This window comes from Stigmatopora argus, chromosome 10, assembly GCF_051989625.1.
Source record: "Stigmatopora argus isolate UIUO_Sarg chromosome 10, RoL_Sarg_1.0, whole genome shotgun sequence".
Lineage (NCBI taxonomy): Eukaryota > Metazoa > Chordata > Actinopteri > Syngnathiformes > Syngnathidae > Stigmatopora > Stigmatopora argus.
This window is the reverse complement of record NC_135396.1, coordinates 11,244,160-11,267,655: the sequence shown is the minus strand read 5'-3', so window position 1 is coordinate 11,267,655 and position 23,496 is coordinate 11,244,160. Positions and strand designations below refer to the sequence as shown.

The window sequence follows — 23,496 nt, the reverse complement described above, 5'->3', positions numbered from 1 at the left end:
GGCAGGAATATATATATCTGAATTATGCATATATATATATATATATATATATATATATATATATATATATATATATATATATATATATATATATATATATATATATATAAATCCAATTCATTTCCAAATAGGGGGATTTAAAAATATACAAAATATTTACTTTTGTTTTAATCTAGTATGGCTCGTTAGTTTACATAGACTGTTAGAAAATACCCCCAAACCCATCTTGAGTTTTTATATCGCTACCTCCACCTCCACATGCTGGTAGCCACCTCGGGTAATACCATACATGCCCTGCAAAGGCTCATAATTGCCAAGTGCTATTAGATGGCCAAACAGGATTATTCCTTCAAAAGAAACATTAGCTGCTTTTAGGAAGGTGTGTGAGGGATTGGGGCGCCTCCCCTTCCCCTAATCTGGCAGGGGACCCCCACAGTCACACTTCTCCACCTGGCTCCCATTACTCCTCCTCAAATCCCTAATCCCTCAGTTTGTTTTCCCGGATAGAGACCAAGAAGAATGGAGAACAAAATAGGCAGGAGAGGAGAAGGAAGAGTGTTTTAGGGGTCGGCGGTCTTATTGGTGATGTGACAGCTATTTGCCAGCATTGATTTACACAAGAGCAATATCCCTCCTGATGAATAACTCAAAAGTTTTGTCCTCAAATCTGTGTTAATGCATCACAGCTTGTGTTGCGTTCGCTGTGTGTGATTTGGTGTGTGCGCTGCTGACCATAGAGATCGCTCTAATAAAAGAATTGTTTGTGTTTCTCCTGATTGGTAACACATTGGGTTGGACCCCGTTAGAGCTGGGGTCCAGGGTCTGGGGCAATCCAGGGGTTCTGTTCTCTGGGGGTCTCTCCATTCCTTTTCCCTCCTCAGAAGTCTCGACTGTTCATGGGGCTTCGAGGGGCGGCAAGGTCACCCCAGAGAGATGTCCCGCAAAGAGATGACCCCGCACTGCCTCTATCAGGGGGTAACCTTAGTACCCTGAACCCCCTCCCACAGGGATATAATACATACATCCACAAGGGCAGCCACACAAGGTGATGAACTAGTGCACACAGAAAAAGACTCTATACCCACCAGTTGCTTTTTTAAGGAAGCCATTTACATTCGTTTTTGCTCTCCAACAAGAAGAAACGCTGATCGCCAAGGAAACGGTGATGCAGGTCAGACTTAGCTACCTGTGTGGCTTTGAGCTTTGTTGTCCTGACAACTGCTTGTGTTTGAGATTCCCCCATCTGATACTGGTAGCATGATCAGATTCATGCTGTTAGAGCCATGTAGGAGAGACATTAGAAAAACCAGTAAGAGTGACAAGAGATTAAAAAAAATTGAAAAGAAAAAAAAACATTTGTTAAAAGGGGGGTGGAGGAGGAAATTAATGAGAGATGCAGAAAGAATCCACCACACCTCCATGCAGCATGACCAACTAACACATGGACCATATATTAGATCATGGAGTTAACAGGCAGCAGCGGTGCTTTGGCATGAGCTCATGTGTTTGGACAGATCTGCTGAAGTTTTAAAACCAGTACTGAAGCCTTATCTGATCAACAGATAAGGTCTCACACCAAGAATGAGAGGAAAATGCACACAGAGGCAGCCAGTGTGGATGAATAGCCACAAGTGGAGGTACAATGTGGCCGATGTGTGAGGATAGAAGTCTAATTTGGTCCTGAGAGAAGATAGTCGAACAAATTAAGAAGGTGATGAGGCGTTTGGTCATGAAATAATTTAAAATAAACCAGTCGGAGGCTGGTATTTTTGGCATTACACCAACCAAAGGCTGGTATGTGTATATGGATTAGCAATTCATAGCTGTTTCAGGTGTGGTGCCCAGTGAACAAGTGGTTAGCGTGTCGGCCACCGAGTTCTGAGATCGAAGGTTCGATCCCAGGTCTGGACCTTCTTGCGTGGAGTTTGCGTGTTATCTGCGGGCTTGCGTGGGTTTTCTGGTGCTAACCTGGGGTGAGAGGTGGATGGCACTCTAAGATGAACCAAGTATGAGCAATCTAAAAAAATGTTAAGACTGGTTAACATATCATAATGCTTGCATTTGACTTTTACACTTTTGCAGTTGTCCCATCCGATTTGTGGACAGCACATATCAATACTAGAGCTGACCGTCCTACACTTGCCAGGGCTTTGTTGCCCAGCATGATGCTGCTTCCTGCAGGAAGAGGGAGAATTGTGGAAAAGCAAAACAGGACATCTTCAGATCTGTCAGGGGAGTAGCCCCTCTCCTCCTCTCTGCCCTCGGGGGACAATGCGACAGAGGAAGTGCTCTCTCTTGCCCTCCTTTTATCCCCCCTTCTCTGCCCTCCCATTGCTCCACTCGCCACGGGACATGCGCTCCTTTCAAATACTTTGCCTGTCCTCAAAATGTCTGACACTTACTATGCACTGTACATTGTATTGTATTTGGTCAATCATTGATGAATTAAATATTTAGAAACCCATTAACAGTTCATTTCATAGGGGAAATATTACAAGTATCATTAACATATTTAAGAACTCCTTTTTATCCTATTTTTATGAGCAGCAAATCAAGAGCTTGCCTCTAGTGTTTGTAGGACTTTAATTTATAAACTGCTTGTTATCCCAGCAGACATTGGGAGAGAGACAAAACATTAATCACAAGCAAATTGCAGGGTAGCATTTTATCTACATGTTAAAAGAATAGTTGCTAAAATCTAAGTAATAGAGTGAGAAATACCAATAATTTTATTACTCATACTCATTTGTTTTTTATATATTCACAAATGAGGCAAATAATCAATATACAATGCCTCTTCAATCATGTCACACTATGTGTATGGCGTGCCTGTATGTTAAAATGTCTAGTTTTTCTGTTTGTTTTGGTGTTCATGACATAGACAGCAGAGCTGGAATTAAAGAGTTTCGTGTGGTGTTCGGTGCGGAATCTGATCCTGCAGAAAATGACACACTTTTGGCAGATCAGAGTGGGCCTTGGTATTGTGTGCGAATTTGTGGTTTGAAAATCTCCTGTATTATTTTTCTCTGTCTGGTGCCTGTTTGAAGTCGTAACATTGGCTGACATTGTCTTTTGACATGTAAATCAAAGAAATCAAGGATTTTTTTAGACAAACCCCTAAACCTTTTGTTTGGGCATCATTTATACGTAGGAACATCGTGAGTCAAGTAATAAAGTTTGCGTGAATTGTTTTCTTCATTTTTGGGGTGTCGGGGTGATATAAGGTAAATTACTGATGGTAATCAATGGGCAGCTGGTGCTTAGTAAAGACATGACTGGTCTCAGGTTCGTCTTTTTCCATGTTCTGATCTGATAACATCAGTTACCATATTCACTCAACTCTACCTACACTCTGGTATATTAAACACAGATCAGTTGGTCGCCCTGGTTACCCTGATAACAGTGATTTCAGAGGACTTGCAGGGTGTTTAACAACAAAATAGGACAATAAAGGTAGCTATCTGTGAAAGGGAGTCTATCAAAGCATTACATAAAGTACCCACAAATGAATGTTCTAAAAATGTTGCATGTTTTAATGACTCTCAATGACCGTTTTCAGATAAGACATTCTGAAATTGTATGAGTGGATTAAATATCCCTGCCAACAATTTTTTAAAATCAATTAAAGGGGATTCATTTATTTTCCATACAGATTATCCTCACAAGGATAGTGGAGGTGCTAGAGCCTATCCCAGCTAATTATGGACATGTGGGAGAAAACCGGAGTACCCGGAGGAAACCCATGCAGGAGAACATGCAAAGTCCACACAGGTGGACTGACCTGGACTTGAACCCAGGACCCCAGAGCTGTGAGGCTATGAATAAGATTTGGGCATGATGAGAGTAATAATTAAAACCTTTTTTTTCTTTTGTCACCTCACTATCTCGCCATCAGAACTAAATGAGTCAATTAATTTTGTATTTGAGTGTGTGCGAGTGCACGTGTTTACGTGGGTTTGTACGCACATGTAAGAATAGTCCAGCTTTGTTAGACCTGCACACTCATGGCATATTAAATACTTAACGATCAGAAAGCTGAGTTTCTGTATTGTATACAGTATTTTTTAGTAGTGTTTAGTAGTTTTTTTTAAATCACTTAATTTTTTATGAACCCCATTACTTGAAAATGGTAATTTACACAATCACACTTTTAAAACACCAGATCAGTGAAAGTAGTATATTGTTTTTATAAGTTGGAATGAAAACCTGGACTCACTGCAACCCTTGGACACCCATGTTTTACACTACTATCAAATTGTACATTATTGTTTTTATTTACATGGCCACTCTACACTAACAATCTATCTATTCTCTTGAATAAACAACTTTTTCAACTATGTGCAGTTATCTGAATATTTAAAGCAGACTGAAAAGAGGTGTGAGAAATATGGTGTGTGTGTGTGTGTGTGTGTGTGTGAGTATTGTGCATGTGTGAGAGAAAATGAAAGTATTGGTGTGGTTAACAAGCCCCTGTTTGAATGTTCTCCTGTTTCTTGTCAGTCCTCAGCTTTGATCTGTCTTCAGAGTGTCAGCTGGCAACCATGTTTGTTTGCCCAGCGAGGTAGGCTACCTGTGTAATTACCTCTAACGAAGTGACTTGTTTTGATTTGGCTTGAAATCTAATCCCAAACTGGGATCAGGATGTGAAATGTGTGTGAGGTTACTTGGGGATTTTGAAGCGTGAACGAGGCTGTGGCCGTTGGTTGTTAAGTTGCCAAGGTGAAAAGCAGTTCTTTGGTTGAAGACGTGTGGGGATAGCACATTGGCTCAGTTTGTGTCTCTAGTGAAGTTATATTTATATGCACACCCTCAGTTTGGGCGTTTACTACTTTGCACACCTCTTTCTCCCATATTTCTTCTGCTCATCATTTTTGTACGAGTTATGTGCACTGAGAACAGCCAAAACAAAAAAAGAACACACAATCTTCACATCAGTTTGAACACAAGTACAGTACGCACATACAGTCGATCTGCTCCTGTGAATCATTTAAGTATTGGCAGCAGTTCAAGAAAACCTCAAAGAAAATCTTGTTGGCAGGGGACTGTAGTACTTTAACCCTCTCTGAGGTTAGCAAGAATACAATGTGACTCTTCTGTTTTCACCTTTTCCTCCAATCCCTCTCTTTTTCTACCATCTTATCTATTGGTCCACCACCAACTACTAATCATTTTCTTTCACTCACACATGCAAGCAAATGATTGCCAGACAGAGCATTTTGCATTTGCATAGAATGTATTATTGGAAACCGTTTTCTGGATTTTTCTGCTTTAAATTATCTACAGTTGTTTTGAATTTTGTGTGAGTAGTTTTTATTTATTTATTTATTTATTTTTAACAATAGAGGGTCATTGACTGGCCAGTCGTTCACATTATTTTTAGGGCACATAGCCCACTGCCCCAACCATAACCATCATGTGAGTAAGACCACTTTTTTTTAGTATACACTGAATTATGCCTTCTCTATTGGTCACGGAATATACCGCAACAACTTAATTCTAAAAACACAGATCTTACTATTGGGAATTTGACTAATGTTTTGGGGTGAATCTGACTATGATCTCACACAAAATTTGATTTGTTTTGCTCCAGGTTTCTGTGTTTAGAGAACTTAGAGACACCAGTTTTTGCTTTGTAAATTTGTTCTTATATTTCAGGGCCAGATTACGTCATGATGACATTAATATTATGCCTTTATCATTAAAGGAAGTATTGAGTGTTTTATTGTTTTTATGTATCAATAGTAACAGCATTGAAGACTGTTAATATCTTCAATAGACTGTTGTCATTATACTTCACTCTCTTTCCATTACCAATAAGAAACTGTAGCTACAAAATGAAACCACACCCTCCAAAAAACTAAATAAAAACTTTTGGTCTACCTATATGATGACATTATATGCCATTCACTGAGCATCCTCTCAGTTAGTAATAATAAGATATGCACTTTGTGAATACTGTACATTAATATACACAAATGTGGCAAAAGTGTTACCTCACTTTAGCCAACATCAAGCATTTTAAATCGCTTTTTTTAATCAATGTGTTGCCAGGCACCCTCATCCCTCCCCAAAGCTTAATCCGTGTTAGGGGATGTAGAGGAGGTGAAGGAAACCTGGTGGTCACTGTTTATTTGCTCTTTCTTCTCTTTTGAGAGAGACCACATCCATGTTGAAAAAACTGCATGAGGGCTGAGGGTCCATCGCCCTTTTTATTCCTCCCTCATCTCGTCATTCATCCTTCCTTTTTGCATGAGAAAACTTATTGATATATGAACACTCAAAATTCCATACGTGTGTACAGACTAGTTAAGCACACATTTTCTGTATAACTCACTGATCCTCAAGTCATTCCTTAATTAAAGGATCTTTGACATCAAGGTATTAAGCTATCTTGGAATTTTTGATGTCACGATTAAGCCTTGTGTTGTTCAACAACTTCATTATCATTTATTTGCAGGCGAGCGGTCACCGCCTCAATGATTTCTTTGCATCCCGGGTGGTTGTTCTTCAGTCCCGACCTGACCCGGCGGATCCGTCCACCACATTCCACCCGCACGCGCTATGATAAACATCCTAGTCCCAGATCTGCAAGGGCAGGAAGTGCAAGAGGACAGGAATTCCACTCTTTCAAATTATATTATGGCCCCTTGGAATGATGGCCTTATAGGAAAGATAGGGCGAAAACACAATTGGTCCTTTGTCAGGTACACATTAGAGCAAATATTTATACTGTGGCTTTGTTTTTCTTATTTTCATATATGATGTAAGTCAGTCATTCTAGTAGGTCAAAATGTGTATTGGTTGCTACTTCGGGTTTGTGAAATTGCAACTCATTCATTCATCTTCCATACCGCGCATGCTCGTAAGAGTTGGAGGGGTTGTTAGAGCCTATCCCAGCCGACTTCAGGTGAACGGCAGACTATACCCTAGACTGGTCGCCAGTCAGCCGTAGGGAGACTGATGACCATTCGCAATCACAATCATAACGCCACTAGCGGGAATCTAGCCCGCACCTGCCCACACCTATGCCAGGCAATTGTAACCCAGACACATGCAATATATCTTCACGCGTTGTTTTCCAGGGAGTTTAATATTGAATCTGTGTTTGTTGAAAAAAAATGCTGATTTAAATTATTATCTTTGCCCTAATATAACTTGCAATGGTTTAATAATAATAATTAATTTATTGTAATCTCTGTATCTGAAGCATTTGGCAAAGTATCAAACACATTTAGTTTTTTGATCTTTAGTACTTAAATATTTATGTTTAATTGGATATTTTGTTAAATGAGTTCAACAAAGGATAATATTAAACTAAAATTTATTTAGGTTGATGATCCATTAACGGTGGCATAAATAGGGCATCTGAATGACTCCCATTGTTATTTTGGACTCCTATAAGGCGATGCCAGAAAAAAACAAGCTAATGTCAAATTAACATTCCTCATCACCTAAAAGAGTTCACGTTACAAGTCCTTTGTTTTGTTTACACATTGTTGACACACTGGTTTATATTTGTGGTGACGTGGTGTGTGTGTGTGTGTGTGAGAGAGAGAGAGAGTGAGAGAGAGAGAGAGAAAGAGAGAGTGAGAGAGAGAGAGAGAGAGAGAGAGAGAGAGAGAGAGAAATACAAATCATCTGCCACAGTCTATCCTTACTATTGTGAAATCATTTATCCTCTTCTTGTTTTAATATGCTCAATATTCATTAATTAATATTCCGTAGCACTTGTTTTGTTGGAGTTACAGTATATTCCATGTGACTATGAGTCGAAGGCTAAGTAAACAATCGTATAATTAACATACATTTTTTTAGGACGCAGAGTAATTCATCAAATTTAAATTTAGTGCGTTTAGACTAGCTTTAACCTTAATGCTGAAACTCTATGTAAATGAATGAATGTTAAATGCAAGTATTGTGATTGAATTAAATAAAGGGTTATTGGTTGATTTTATTTAAATACTTGGTTCATGTGCCACTTATTTAAGCCCGTGCAGTCTCTCATAAACGGCCGCTAAAATCTGGAACTGCAGGCATGAAGACATAATGCAAGTTTTGGAACCTGCGATGGGCCTTAATTGCCCGTTGAGGGATGGTGGGCCCCCATCGCAGGTCAGCTGCTGCCCTCAAGCCAAGTTGGAGAGTGCAGACTGTCTGCAGGGTGATGACACACATGCCAATGCTGCTCCACCTGCACACATCCAGTCAGTCCCATGCACAGCACGGAAATACACTCCACCAGGGCCCGTTGGGACCCCCATGGGTGGCCTGTGGAGATATTTAGGCGACACATTTCCATGCACTCCCTCTCATTGTGAACTAATTAAGTCTTTCTTTTCCTTCACGTAGCTTGACTGACGCGTGCAGATGAGGATGTGCAAATACAGTGATTGCATGGATGTGTATCTAAATGAGGAGAAAAATATTTTTCTCCTGTGTTTTGCCATTTTAATTTATTTATTTCTCTATTTTGCTTTATTCGTTTTGCAATGTATTGCCGAAATTTGAAATGACTATTAATTCTCACCTTTTCAAAAGATGATCGTTATTTTTTTTGTCTATTCTTTTAGTGGTGTTGATGAATAAATATATTTGCTCAATGTTTATTTTTTGGTTTGTTTGTTTTTGGAGGGACGAATAGTAGTATGAAACCATTAGGTTAGGAAGGTTACATAAAGTATAGTGCTTTAGTATCTATAGGCTACATCACTGCAAAGAAATATTATAATTATTATTATACACACATTTAAAGAAATTAGAGCATACAGCAACACATGTAAATACCTATTAGTTTCGTAATATATTATATTGCTTTTCAAGTTTTTTATGGTGATGTTAATGAGGATATTTTCCATTTCTACTGAAACGTTTTTATGAATTGTGGCATGTGCACTGAGCAAAAAGTCCACCGAAAGTCCCTGTTTTCAAATATGACAAGTCATTCAAATTCACTTGTCGGAAAATGTTTTTTTTTAGTGGCATTAAAAAAGATTTCTGTTTTTGTTATTATTTTTGTTATTCACAAAAAATAACAATAACAATAATCTATTGTTGTTGTTATTGTTATTAGTATTATTAGTATTATAATTATTATAATAAATACTGTGTAAAATTGTTCCTTCTCATGCTGCATATAATTTATTCTCTTTTACAAGTGACATTAAAAGCAGCAAAACCGGTTTACACGTGTTCTGTCAGAATAATAGAAATGTTTTCTCTAAATTATTACAATCCAACCGCGAAATGACTGAAAATTGCAATGCAATGTGTGTAGCAATTCATCAACAAATGTTTGTACAATATATGTTGAAGGCATCAAATAAATCATGACCACGGCCATTATTTTAGTAAGTTAAGAGCACGTAATAATGATTGCAATTCAAAGACAAGCGTCACAATCTTTGTTGTATTGTGTTGCTGTTTTTTCAGGAACCCTCGCTGAAATGACTCCATAATTAAGTGTTGAATTAAGGTATTAGTAATTCAATTGACCGTGAGACTGGAGGCGGATCTTTCAAATGCACAAATCACGAGGCACTACGTTGTTCTGCAGAAAAGAGTCCGCGAACTCACCCTGCATGGAAGAGAAAAAAAACGAGGAAAGGGTTGGGCTTACCGAGTCACATCATATCACAACTAGCTGCTCCTTGGTCATAAACCAATTTGGTGGTTAGGGGGGGGGGTAAGGAGCTAAGACGGTCCTCATGTGTGGCCACCTCCAGAGCCGCAAGAGGAAGACTTCCCCGTGCATCATTTGCCGTCACCTCGGTTCCTCACCACGGAAACAACGGGAGACGAGCGCCTTGTTTTGGCTGCTCTTTTGCGTCGCTGGAAAATGATGGCCGCTTACCCAAACACGGACGATGACGCGGTGGCATTGATGATCCACGATAGCAACACGAGCAAGGAGAAAGAGCGAGTCAAGGAGGAGCCGGTGCAGGAAAAGGTGGCCGAAAAGTCGGATCCGACCCAGAAACCTCCTTATTCCTATGTGGCGCTCATCGCAATGGCCATCCGGGAGAGTTCCGAGAAGCGCCTCACGCTGTCCGGCATCTACCAGTACATCATCAGTAAGTTTCCATTCTATGAGAAAAACAAAAAGGGCTGGCAAAACAGCATCCGGCACAACCTGAGCCTCAACGAGTGCTTCATCAAAGTTCCGCGCGAGGGTGGCGGGGAAAGGAAGGGCAACTACTGGACTCTCGACCCGGCCTGCGAGGACATGTTCGAGAAGGGCAACTACCGGAGACGCCGCCGAATGAAGCGACCGTTCAGGCCGCCGCCCACGCATTTCCAGCCCGGGAAGTCCTTGTTCGGAGGGGACGGCTACGGCTACCTCTCCCCACCCAAGTACCTGCAGTCCAGCTTCATGAATAACTCCTGGACGCTGGGCCAGCCGCCCACCTCGATGTCCTACACTTCCTGTCAGATGGCCGGGGGGAACGTCAGCCCGGTCAAGGCTCTGTCCGCCCCCGCCTCGTATAACCCTTACTCGCGGGTGCAGGGAATGGCGCTCCCGGCGATGGTGAACTCTTACAACAGCATGAGCCACCATCACCACCACCCGGGACACCCCCACCACTCGCAGCAGTTGAGCCCGGCCACGGCCGGGCCGCCCCCGGTGTCGTCCGGTAACGGAGCCGGGCTTCAGTTCGCTTGCTCCCGCCAGCCTGCGGAGCTGTCCATGATGCACTGTTCGTACTGGGAACACGAGAGCAAACACTCGGCCTTACACACAAGGATTGATATTTAAATATGACCCGTGTACAGATCAGAACTCTTCAAAGAGATGCCTTGTCGTCCTTTCCTCTGACTCCGATTTTCATGGGTTTTTTGGGGGGAGAGACCGCATGTTTGGGTTGCAGCCATGCAGAGAAGTGTGGGTGTATGCGGGGTCACCGAGCGCAAAAAAATGTAGCGCAACATTTAGAATTGGGCTGCCTCTGTATGACGTTGGTGTGTCGAAATATTTTGTATTTCTAGCAAGAAATAAGCCTGGAATTGCCTTAATGCGTGTTATCAATTTTACGCACAAAAAAATGTTGAATCCATTACTGATTCAAAAATTTTGACTGAGACAGCCTTTTCTCGTTGTAAATCTTCAGTTTAAAATCGGTTTCCCGTCACTTAAATAATTCAGAGTATTCCATGTTTTGTGTTGTGTTCATCCCCATGTATGAATTTCCAGTACCATGAAATATAGGCCAGGGCCATTTTCCCTCCCACATCTTTTTTTTTGTTTTAAATGAACGTCTATATTGTGTCATAAATCTTGGGGCCATGCTTAATTTTGATTAGCACTTTTCTATATTTTCTAGTTTTGTGAATTTCTTAATAAACCTGTATTTGCTAAAATACTTCGGTGGTCATGAAGCAATCTCTTTTAATTAGTCAGTGATAATCACTGCTGATGAATGTCTGAAAAAAAAATATATTTTTACAATCGTTGAAAAAAAATAAGCCCTTAACTTAGACCTACATTAACTGATCAAAAATAAATTCATCTAGTATTGTATTTATGCACAGTGTTTTCCTGTCTGTAATTTCAGCTAATAACATCTAAATGATTAAGTTTGATTTAAATGAATTAATGGCGGTTATAGATTTTCAACCTGTTAAATATACACGAGTTCATTGAAAAATGTTTGATTTTGCTCGAGAGATGCCTCATTTTATCTACGGCATAAATTAGGGTGAACTAACTATATTACTGTACATTTTAAAACAAAACACGCACCTAAAATTCGGTCCAATTTTGAAATGTGCATTTATTTTCATTCTTTTTCAATTTGGAATTAGCAGCAACAATCACAATTACAAAGTCATCTTGAAAATAAAACATTCATCCCAAGAGATAGATAATGCAAAACCAAAATTAATTTCTCTAAATCTAAATGCTTTTTGTAATAGTAAGTGAACGGAAAAAAAATATTGAATTATCAAAAGGCGATATTTGTGCTGTACGTCTGGAAATAAATCACCCACGGGACACGTCTAATTAGATGACATCAGAATGCAATGATATTTTATGCAACGAATTCAAACACAATCACGTTGTGATCATATTTCAATAACAAGAATGGTTGTGCGTCAGAATAAATACTATTGGCTGGATTATATTCAAGATGCAAACGTGTACACTTGGTCGTTATTTGGGACTTGGAAAGCAGATAGGTGTAGTCTATATTTTTCTTGAGAAATTATGGGCTGACCCTTCTGGGATCACATGAATTTGGCGTCCATGTTCAAAGTGAAACTCAGCCGTGTTTTCATTCTGAGGCGTAGACATACACTCATATTCACTCTCTCCCTGCGATACACACTGTCATACACACTTTTCATCCAAATGCAATATCAAGACAAATACACACACGCACACACCAAATACACACACCCACAGACTCCCGTGTGTCTGCCCTTAAGGGAATCTTTATTAAATCTATGGTGCGCCTGGAGAAATAACAGTGTTCTCTCTGACCTATGTTTGCTGTTTTGTCTTTAGGTTCTTTTCGTGTATTACCATTTACATTTGAATCGTCATAGCGTGATTTTCTCCCAGGCAGATCACAGTTAAAGTGAACATTTTACAAATGGCAAGTGCATTAATAAACGAATAGTAAGGTGGAGAAATAATAAAATGGAAGACTTTAGATTAAGTGAAAATGAAAGCGCCATGAAATCACATTAGACTTTTTATTATAATAATTTTAGGCAAGGTAAGACAAGGCGATGCAAGGAAATTTTATTTGTTGCGCTTCAGATCATGCAAAAAAAACAGCAAGAATCAATTAAAACAAAAAAAAACAATCAATCCAGAAAAATGACCATGAGATATGAAAGTCACATTAAAATTGGCAAGATACAGCAAAAAAAATGTATTTAAAACGGGAAACAGCACATCATACATTTCTACATGCCTTTTAGCCCATTTACCATGAATTCTTATTCTTGTTTTTTATTATTATTATTAGAATGATTATTAAATGCAGTCAGTGAATTGGTTATTTCAGTCTATGTGATTAATTAAGCATTTCTTTATGGTTACCTTCTTTTAAGTTAAGAGTGGATTCACATTGCCTATAAGCATAGACTGCATCCTGTTAGTATACAATATTATATTGTGAAAATATAACTAGAAGCAACACTTGGGCATCCATGTGTGCAAGAGTAGCATATTATGTGTACGTTCTTTGCTTCCTCAAATTTATGTTTTATAAACAAAAGAGAGATAAGCACCCGTTTGAATGGCAAATGTATTCCAAACACCCCTCTAACAACAACAAATACAAGTGTTTAAAACTTTTCGCTCGTGTGCAAAGCGCAAGTACACATAAACTCTTCAGGCCGAGTGGGTCATCCGAGTTTTCAAAAGGATATTACACATGGTCCGCTCTTCAAAATATATTATTTTTAATTTATTTGTATTTTATTTTTATTTACAGGCAAACAATCACATGATTATCAGTGCAGATTTTTTGCACAATGATTATTAGTGTGTTTTTTTATTTATTTATGTGTTTTGAAAAGAATTTTGTGAGATTTAAATAGTTATTCCAGTCGAAAACGCATGAGAAATAACCACAATCCACGTTTATATAGAATGACCGTGTGGGTGAACTCCGGTACTTGGCAGGTGTGCATGTGCATGCTCACAGAGGGGTTGACAGTTCACCCGGGAGGTCTGAAACAATGGGCCTGCATACAGGATGTCTCAGGGGCTTGGGGAGATAAGGCCATGTAGTCGAGGTTCATGGCTCCAAGTTGACACAGGCCTCGATTTGATCCTGCAAAGAACATGCGTAATGGCTTTTTATTCTTGTATAATTACAACTTTATTAACTTAATTAATAATCAACAAACGCAAATTAATATTTGAACTTACAAGATGTTTGATTCAAATTTAGTATTAAAAAAAGAATCCCTTTCCTTTCAATGTACAATTAAAACAAATGTTGCAAAATGCAAAACATTAACAAATTAACAAATCAAATGACTATTTTTGGTCATTTGAATACATTTCTTATGCATATATATATTTCTCATAACATTCTTAAATGAAGAAAACGTGAATGAATAATATATGTATGGTAAAATTGCAAGGATGATTTATATCCCCAAAATCACTAATAAGCTTTGGGTTAATTCTTGAAATTAAAATTGAAATTGAGTGAGGACCACGTGTTCTTGTTTATTTGTCTTTTTATTGTTGTTTCTAAAACATGCTGTGACTTTATGGAACAAATACCAAGACCCAAAAATATCATCCTCGTAGTTTTTTAGCATGCACTTTAAATGTACCACATTAAAATGCAAGACCTCCTGTAGGAAACTCATTGTTTTTAAATCAACAAATAGTTAAAAAAATTGAACTTGATGTCACTGATAGTGTAGTGGTTCATTCAGCTGACTTCGGTGTTGAAGGTGAAAACTGTAATTTGCTCTCTTGATTTCTGTAAGTTGTTTATCTGAAAATACAATTTGTATATTCAACTACTGTGCTATGCAGTAATATCACTATTCTATATGTCAACATCTTTACAATCAAACATGTAAACTTTTTAAAAAGCACCACATCACTTATGGAACAACCTTGGTTTGCAAAAGACATAAACATGTTCTTTTGAAAGCACATTGAACCAGAAGATCACTGTCTGAATAAAACCAAATAAATACATTACAATTTTAAAAGTCTGCATCATACTATAGTATGTGCTTCTCAACTGAATCCCTAACACTGTACAGTGCAAATATTGTACTTTAGCAAAAAATATATATACATTTTGATATCATACAATATATGCATGTATAAAAAAATGCTTAAAAACAAATAATCAACTCACATCATTTGTTCCTGCCTCCCAAATTTAGCAGTGTGGTTTGTTTGCATGCGTATTTTCCGCTAGGGGCACATGAATAACCGTGATTGTATCCTTTGTTGTGCGCTAACAGATGACAGATTATAATCAAGACGACAAACGAGGTCAGGTCGCTGTAGGAACAACGTATTTGGGCCCTCGTGTTTCCTTTCGCCTCCTATGCGCGCACACTTATTATACCTGCACACGTTCCGGTTGTGACATCTTGCATGCTCCACGGTGCACATGCCATGCCACCCAGCCAGTCAAGTCACACACAGGTTGCACATTTCTCACACACAATAGAATAGCTGCGTGCCTTCTCTCCTGTCTAAGAATGAAGAGCAACTCAACATCATGTCAAAGCTATTGAAAAAGGAGAGTGCATAGGGAGGAGGAGGTCACCACTGTTTGCTATACACTTGCTTCAAACAGGAAAATGTTCTCCAATTTGATTCGCAGAAAATCCGGCAATTGTTTCAATCTGCACGAGCGTTTCTTTCCATTCCTTTTTCTTCTTGGAGCTCAGAAGTTTCACTTGTACTAGATTTCTACTTCACTACTTCCTATTTCTGTATTTTTACATTGCTGCTGGTTGATATCCTCATGACAAGACACTAAGACAATAGACACATCCAATGCCAAAATAATCCCAATGTGTGTTGATATACACTCCAAAGTTTATAAATCGGAAACTTTTTGTTTTAATCCCTGGAAACGTGTTGCATACGGTGCTCTCACCAGCACCAATATATCGCAGTGTAGAGATCTAGTTTAAAAGAATATCATATATAAAAGGTTTCCACCTATAATAACATATTTTGATCATTTGCAATCATGTGTTCACAATGACATTTTACTATGTAACATTATTAGATTTATCTACTACTCACAATTAGCAGAACAAAGAAAACATTTGTCTGCGTGATAAGAAATGTGAAATATATGAACGTTGGTTCATTTTTAGTTGTGTGTATGTGAGTACGTGTGCGTGCGGTTGAGTGTTTGTGAGGGAGAAAATTAACTGTGCAAAACATCACTTTTGGCTCAGCAAACACATTTTTAAATGGCTTTTCACCTCCAAGCATTACTGTGCTGTTTAATATTTACCACCTTGTACATGAAGCACAGCATGGCATCTTCATACTGTGAAGGGAAATGAGATAAAATGCTTCCACTCTCTTGATTATGAGCTGCAAATTGCTTTGTTGGGATTTTTATGCCTTGTGTTTTCCCATCGTGCATTGAGTCTATTTTTAAAACTCTTTCCTCTTAACCGCCCCCCTAAAAACTTCCGCAACAAGAAGCTATTAGGAGAACCGCTCTCCTGTTAACATTACAATTAATCAAGGATGAAGCCACATTCCTATGGGGATAAGAAGAGACACCTGTTTGTCTTTTTGTTCTTCTAAACTGAAGTGGTGCAAGTTCACGGTCAATGAAACAAGGACAGAGACTGGTTGCATAACCACAATCTAGTCTTCAGTTGCAAATTCCTAACAAGAAAAACACTTAGTCCTATTTTCTATCTACTACACTTAGTACTCATACTTTAGTTCAGGGCTGGCTCTCAAGCCGCATGCGGCTCCCAGCCAAAATTAATGTGGCTCTTTGCTTCTGATCATATTTTCTATATATTATGGCTGGCCATTTGCCTTGTTTCGTATTTCTCTTATTCTTATTCTCTCTTAAAACACACTCAAATCCATCAGGGCCCATTAAAAACAAATAATAAATTATATTTAAAAAAATAATTTAGAAGATTGGATTTTTTTATGCTACTTCTGACATTAGGTGTGGCTCTTTGACTGTCACAGTTTAAAATGTTCCCTCTTTGTGTGTAACTTGTTCGCTGCTTTAGTTTATTGGGGTTTTGGTGACATTTTCTTTACATAAATTCATTTTGTTTTGCCCAAGCGATATCCAATTTCAGACATATTTCCTGACAGCAATTACACACCGATTGGCAAAGCCTATGAGACAATTAAGCAAAGTAAGGCATTTGCTCAGGTTAACCTTCAGGATTAATGTGCTTCTCATTACACGCTTATCATGTGTGATGGGATTGCATAGTGTGTTTGGATCAATGGTTCGGAGACTTTTAGATCAAATAAGGAAAGGCCAAGCAATGACTGGATGACTGTCGGTGACTCCCTTTGAACAAATGCTTTTTCGGGTATTCGAAAGGTTATGGGGTTGATCTTGATCCCCCACTTTTTCAAAACACTCACCACATGAGATTTTTGACTACATTGTCTCATTGTTGGTATCAGCATGATTGGATTCTGCGTGTTCATTGTGCTGCAGGTGTGTTTGGTACAATTACCCAGAAATAAATTATATCGATCAATTTAACCTAACACACTGACACCTTAAAATAAACCCTAAATGTGCTCATTTTAAATCTGAAATAGTTTGACTCCCTTTTCTGGCCAATACTGCCCTCTTGTAGCCAAAAGAAGACACTACTGATAGATCCACATTGTCCTTGGTTTAGGAAAACACTGGCCAATAAGTAACCTATCTATCTGAAACCTAGCAGGTTTTGGCATTACAAAACAATAATATGAAAAACAATAATAAATCGTGGTTGCGTTATTTATTTATTTAATGAAATTTCCTAAATTGTGGATCTTCAAAATCTCAAGGCAGAAAAAAAGAACCGTTTATCCTCACGAGGGTTGTGGGGGTGCTGGAAGTCGGCCCTTGCACCTTTTCATTGTTTGTTCGGAGGGAAAAAAAAGATTGGTCGCCCCAGCCTTAGTGAGAACGCTCTGTTGTGTGAGAAGGATAAAACATCACCAGGAGGCAGCAAAGTATAATATTGACAGACAATTTTTGAGTCCAGTCGTCCTATGATATTCACTAACGCGTTTGATTACAAGTATAGACTGTCAAGAATGGTTGGTTGGAGTTGTATATAACAAAAATATGGAGAAAATAAAACATTATCCTCAAATAAAGCAGAAGTCAGAAAGTTAGTGACCTACTGACAGTTTGGAAATATGCACGACGTATGAAAGGAAATTTATTTTCACAATAAAAGTGTTTTACTATTTTCCTCCTCACAATTTTGTAATTCTTACAATTTTAAATTAAAACACTGCATTGTGATTTATTCTTACACATATAATCCAATATTGTCTGCAATATATAGCGTTATCACGGTATATTTCCATTTTTACGATCGTTGAGAACTATTAATTTTAAATCAACACGAACGGAAGTCAGAGTTATTGTCTCTAACCTCACTTGGAGGTGGGCGAGCTCAGCCGCCGGAGGAAATATCGGTCGTGGCGGCAGTGATACTTCACCTCCGGCTACAACAGGAAGATCGTCCACAGCGTCAATCTCCCTCCCACCTGTGTCTGGAGACAACCGGTCAGGTGGTCGCCTCTTTCACGGCCTTTTAATGCCTACAACGAGTCTTGTGGTCAATCGTTCCGAAGTTTGCGTGACACGCCGTGAAACGTCCCCCCAAGAACCGTGACTCAAGGTAAAACCGAACTCGATATGTTGTTGTTGGTTACTATCAAGTCACGCCGAACTCCGATCATTAGACTCGCATGCTTTTCTATTGGATTCTATTCTGTTGTATATGCAATGAGTTATGTTTCAGATCAAGACTTTCAGTTTAGACGTGATGCCAGCTATTTGGTACAGGGGTCACTTTGGACCCCTCCACATATATGCCTCATCTACGGATCGTTTACTCTTGGGTCCCTCTTAGTCATGGGCGCAAGTGAAGCCGATTTTGTCCGATTTATCGGCCATGCAATAACAAATCAAAGCTTGTGTTTTCTTTGAGGGAGTTTTTTCCTCCCTCATGTGGTTGTACCCAAGTTTTGAACACTTCATGTTTGTATTCTATGTTTTGTAATCGTTAAAGCGCCTTTGTCATTTCATCTTTCATGAAAAATGTCTTGATTCTCACTGCATTTTGATCAGTGTGGTGTTTTATTTCAGAAACTGTTGGTTGTTGTCTTAGAGCATGGCAGTCTACTGCGATATTTAAAGCGAGTGCCGTGATTCCAGCTGTGCACATTTTGACAGTTGGACAGAAAATGAAGGGGATGTGAAACTGTTGACAGAACATGTCAGCCATTCTGCCATACAATTGCAGTCTTTGGGAGGAGCAAACACGTCTGAGAGATTTTGGTGTAAAATCAAAAAAACCTAAAAGATGATGAGATCATCTTGTAAGGGTGAGTTTATGTATAAATATTGTAATGAGGAGTGCCAATAGATCGGGGGTCGAGGGTTCGATCCCAGGTCGGTTCTCACTGTGTGGAGTTTGCATGTTCTCCCTGGACTTCCATGGGTTTTCTCCCAAATCCCCAAAAGATACAGAGTAAGCTGTGTAAACACTCTAAATTTCCCCAAGGTATGAGTATGAGCGTGAATGCTTGTCGTTGTCCTCGCGCCCTGCGATTGGCTGGCCACCGATTCGGGGTGTCCCCCGTCTGGAGCCTGTGGTTAGCTGGGATCGAATCCCATCACTTGTATTTAGTTTTGTTGTCACCTTATTGTATTAGAAAAGATCAAATGATGTTTTACTACAAGGGTCATTACATCGATCACCAAAGTACGATTTGTATATTGCCTGAGAGTAAAATTTAATCCAGTCGATTGGTTTCCTTTGGGCCTGAACAATAACTTGACATAATATAATAAATAATGTGTGCCGAATTTCACAGAGAAGATGCACCCCCAACTAAACTATTTTTAAAAAATGTGACTTATACTCCGTAAAATACGGTAAGTGCCAATGTATGCTATATTACAGTGACCCATTAAATACAAGTTAACTTGGACAATTAAAGGAGCGCTGATACTAGATTAAACACTCCTCACCTCTTTGTCATGTAGCTGCGATATAAAGTAAAGCAACATATCTATGTATCATCTAGTGCAGTCCTGCATGACAGAAAATTCCAATTACAGTACTGAACATAATCTTATCTTTGCCAAAGTTGAATTTGAATATTGGTGATAGTGTAGTAGAGGAAAAACGCTGGACTTCACCACACAGGGTCGTTACTCACGATCTTTATCAATCCTCTCGACAATTTTTAGTCAAATCCTTTGTTGTGCTTCACACAAGAAGTTTCTCTCATGCATTATTTTTTCATCCACCTGGCTATATTTCAAAGTATGTGAAACTGAGAGCAATAATACATTTGAATCACAAAAAAATCTCATGAGCACATCAATTATCTCTTAAATACCACACAAAATATATTCACAAATATATTTTCCCTGTTAAAATTCAGTTTTTATGGTGCCTGAGTCCTTGAGAAATGTCACATCAAATAAATTACATCATCATGAAGAAGATACCTGAATCGGTAATTGGCAATTGTGTCAAATCTTTTTGATTCAGTCGATAAAATTATACACGGAAAATAACAGATTTTAAGAAACATTTAAGAGGCAGCATGTTGAAAAAGTTATTAAAAAGGGTAAATTACTATTACTCTTTGAGCCGTATTCAGGAGTGTTTTGAATTTCTCCTCTGGATTTTTCAAATGTCAAGTTCTGTTTAAGAAATGATCATTTTGACAAAAGTCCTTCCTCAAATTAGTTAATTTTAAATGTTTGATTTTAGCCTGTCAGCACTTGGGAAATGATGTTTGTAATATGGCATATTTGCTAAAATGCTAACATATTGTACAACTAAAATGTTAAAATACAACTTGTAAAAGTGTTTTTTTGTTTGGATGCCAAATAGAAAGAAGGATAATTTAACTTTGGACAATACACACTTATTTACACACCAGATTTTAACAGCGCAGCATTGAAATTTGACATGTTCTTGTAACAACTGTTAGAGGCTTGTGTAACATCCTCCAAAATAGTACATCGAAAGGGAGTTGCTTCTGACTTAATCACTTGAATATTTCACAATGGCTTTGAGCATGAAAGCCCATTTGTTTATTTTAGATTTTTTTAATTTTTTTAATTTTTTAGATCTGAGAAATAAGCAGACTTGAATGTGATACAAATGAAAATATGTTTGAAATATGATTAGGAGATTAGAGCAGCTCCTTGGAATTCTTCCCGTTGGTAATGAACATACAACAGGCCAAGACGTGCCAAGGAATGCATGAGAGAGAGCGGGAAAAGGGACTAACCTAGAGAAAACTGGCAGAAAACATGTTCAAAGCAAATTAAACATGAGTAGGGCGAGGTTGTGTATGTTATTGGTAAATTGTCCCGAATGTGCTGTAGCTTGATGCAGATTCTATTCCCAAACCACATAATCAATTCAGACATCTGTTTCCCTCCATTTGTTTCACCAGGAATCGGTATTGCAATCAAAAAAAATTGTATCGGTGCAACACTGGTTATTTGTACCAATTCTTTGGATGATTCAGAAACACAACTTTTGTGTCATCTGGATGGAATGTGTAACTAGGGCCAGTTTTTTTACACGTAGTTTTCCCAATCAATAATGCAGTCATTGGTGGAGGTAAATGATTTCTTAGTCTGTTATCGAATGCACTTGCCTAACAGCATCAGGTGCATTTAATTTCTTTTTTTCTTCTGTTGCACCTAGTTCTAATGCTTTGAGACATCCAAAAATACAGCTGCTTAAATAAGAAGAATGTAAATGTGTTTTGATGTTTTGTTTTTCTCTTCTTTGCTAAATTCAATGGACACTGTCCTGGTGCGTGTGTCATACTATTTATAGAAATCAGCTACACTACTATGGAAATTTTAACCAAATCATGGGGTAGTTTGCAAAACTGGGACCAAACAAGTGTAATATGTAACAATGGGAATTACAACTCTAATCTGAATTCCCTTGTGTTTCACTATACAAACAAATGTGCTTTGCATTGTTTCACCAAAGAGTCACCAAAGTGGCAATATATTCACCATTAAAATGAGGCCTTAAGCCACGTCCATTTTTGATGAGCTTTAACTTTAAGAAGGCTGAACACAAGTCTGCTATCATTTGTCGCTAGAAACCAAAGTTCATTTAATAAAAGATTGCCTATAAAATCTCCCAAAGCTGTATTTATTTGCCAAAGTAAGTAGTGAAAACAAAGAACACAGATTACCTGAGTAAACAGTTACTAGTATTTTATGTCACCTGTGACTTATCGGTATGGCAACACCACCGTACAAGTAATCATGTCTCATTGTTCGAATGTTTCAATACCATGGACAACCGTACACACCATTGTGGTTTAAGGATTACCTATGGTTGATTTAAGACAGCTATATCATTGTGTGTATCTTTAATTATGTTGGTAAACATGGTCTGAAAATGTGGTCTTTGTATGATTTGAAGCAGGTGGGAGTGATCCACAAGTGCACAGTAAGACCTTTGCTCGAAAAGTCAGTTGGAAGGGTAGCTGATTAACAGCAGCAGAGGGGCACATGCCACTATGCACATGGTCATATTCACAGGCCACCCACTTTCAGCTGCTTGACAATCGAAGCTATAAATGAATATTGAAAGATGAAGCAACATTTAGTAGGGAAAAATCAACTTCAGTTTAGCGCTTGTATTAAATGCTTTGTTATGAAACAGCTGTTGTGTGTGGGTGTGTTTCTGAAGAACGTAAACATCCTACCGAATGAGTGTATCTTTGTTTTCCTTTATTTTGGCTGGAGGGATTTTTATGACTATTGGTGCCCTAACAGTCTGCTAATCTTATTTACTACATAGTTTTTGCCTGGCTAACCTAGAGCTATTATTCTGAAGTATGCCTGACTCCTAAGCCGATAAACATTCATTCATTCATTTAGTCATTTTCTGAACCGCCTATTCTCACAAGGGTCGCTGGAGGTGCTGGAGCCTATCCCAACTAAATACCAGGCAGAGGGCACCCTGAATCGGTGGCTAAACCATCACAGGGCACAAGGAGACGGATAACCTTTCTCGCTCACTCTCATTCAAGTTTGTCAATGTGAATGCCAAAGGGGAATTAAGGACGTGAGTCTGAGCTCTGATACAAATAGATATACTGCAGATAGAGCTTGCCCTACCTTCTCGGGCATGAAATCACATGCCTCTAGGTCTGCCCATAAATTTTCGAAATAAGTGTGAGTATAAAACAGAACCTGAGTAACGGCTTAATCCAAATTTGCCTTTGTGAAAGCTTGTGCATGACAATTTTGTCTGATGAGGCTTGGAATTGAGTTAAGGTTCTGCATTCCTAAAATTCCCTCTGCCAAAGATGGGTGTAGGAAAGGAAGTTTGTGTATGGGGTGGGGGTGGGTGTCAGAGAGTCATCAAAGTCTGATCCCTGCTGTAGTAACTGTGCACTGAAGTACTATGTGGATGAGAAATGTACCTTAAATCTTAGAGACCACACTCAGTGTGGTGCCAAAGGAGCATCTCTTTTCCGTCAGAACTACCAACAGATTCGCACGTGGTCACCACGCAACAATTTTAATTAGAGATGTCCCGATACTTTTTGACTTCTGATTCAATTAGAGTTTTCTGAAGATGTTTTGACGATGCCGGACTGCTAGACATATTTTTAGACCAGTAAAAATAATGTGAATGATTAATGTGTTGTCTTTAGTCAAGAATGTTTTGTTTACGATATTACACGATGATCTGTTACTGTCATTAGTTTCTAAAGAGATGTAGCCCCACTCAGGGGACATGTTTGCTCTGTGG

The 23,496-nt window shown here is 38.6% G+C and overlaps 2 protein-coding genes across 2 annotated transcripts in view; both read left to right on the top strand.

The window, feature by feature from the left end:
- Positions 1-9,621: 9,621 nt before the first annotated feature.
- On the top strand, positions 9,622-11,357 carry foxl2a (forkhead box L2a). The gene has a single exon (XM_077612064.1). It carries the CDS (start codon positions 9,836-9,838, stop codon positions 10,751-10,753), a length of 918 nt encoding a protein of 305 aa, XP_077468190.1. The 5' UTR covers positions 9,622-9,835; the 3' UTR covers positions 10,754-11,357.
- A 6,750-nt stretch (positions 11,358-18,107) lies between these two features.
- Positions 18,108-23,496, top strand: part of pik3cb (phosphatidylinositol-4,5-bisphosphate 3-kinase, catalytic subunit beta) — a 29,571-nt gene continuing 24,182 nt past the window's right edge. Inside the window, exon 1 of the mRNA XM_077611748.1 lies at positions 18,108-18,351. The gene's annotated coding sequence lies outside the window, so the exon portion shown is untranslated. The remainder of the gene's footprint in view (positions 18,352-23,496) is intronic.

Bases quoted from the DNA above. Each gene is read 5' to 3' on its own strand.
- foxl2a (XM_077612064.1), top strand. From the start codon at position 9,836: ATGATGGCCGCTTACCCAAACACGGACGATGACGCGGTGGCATTGATG.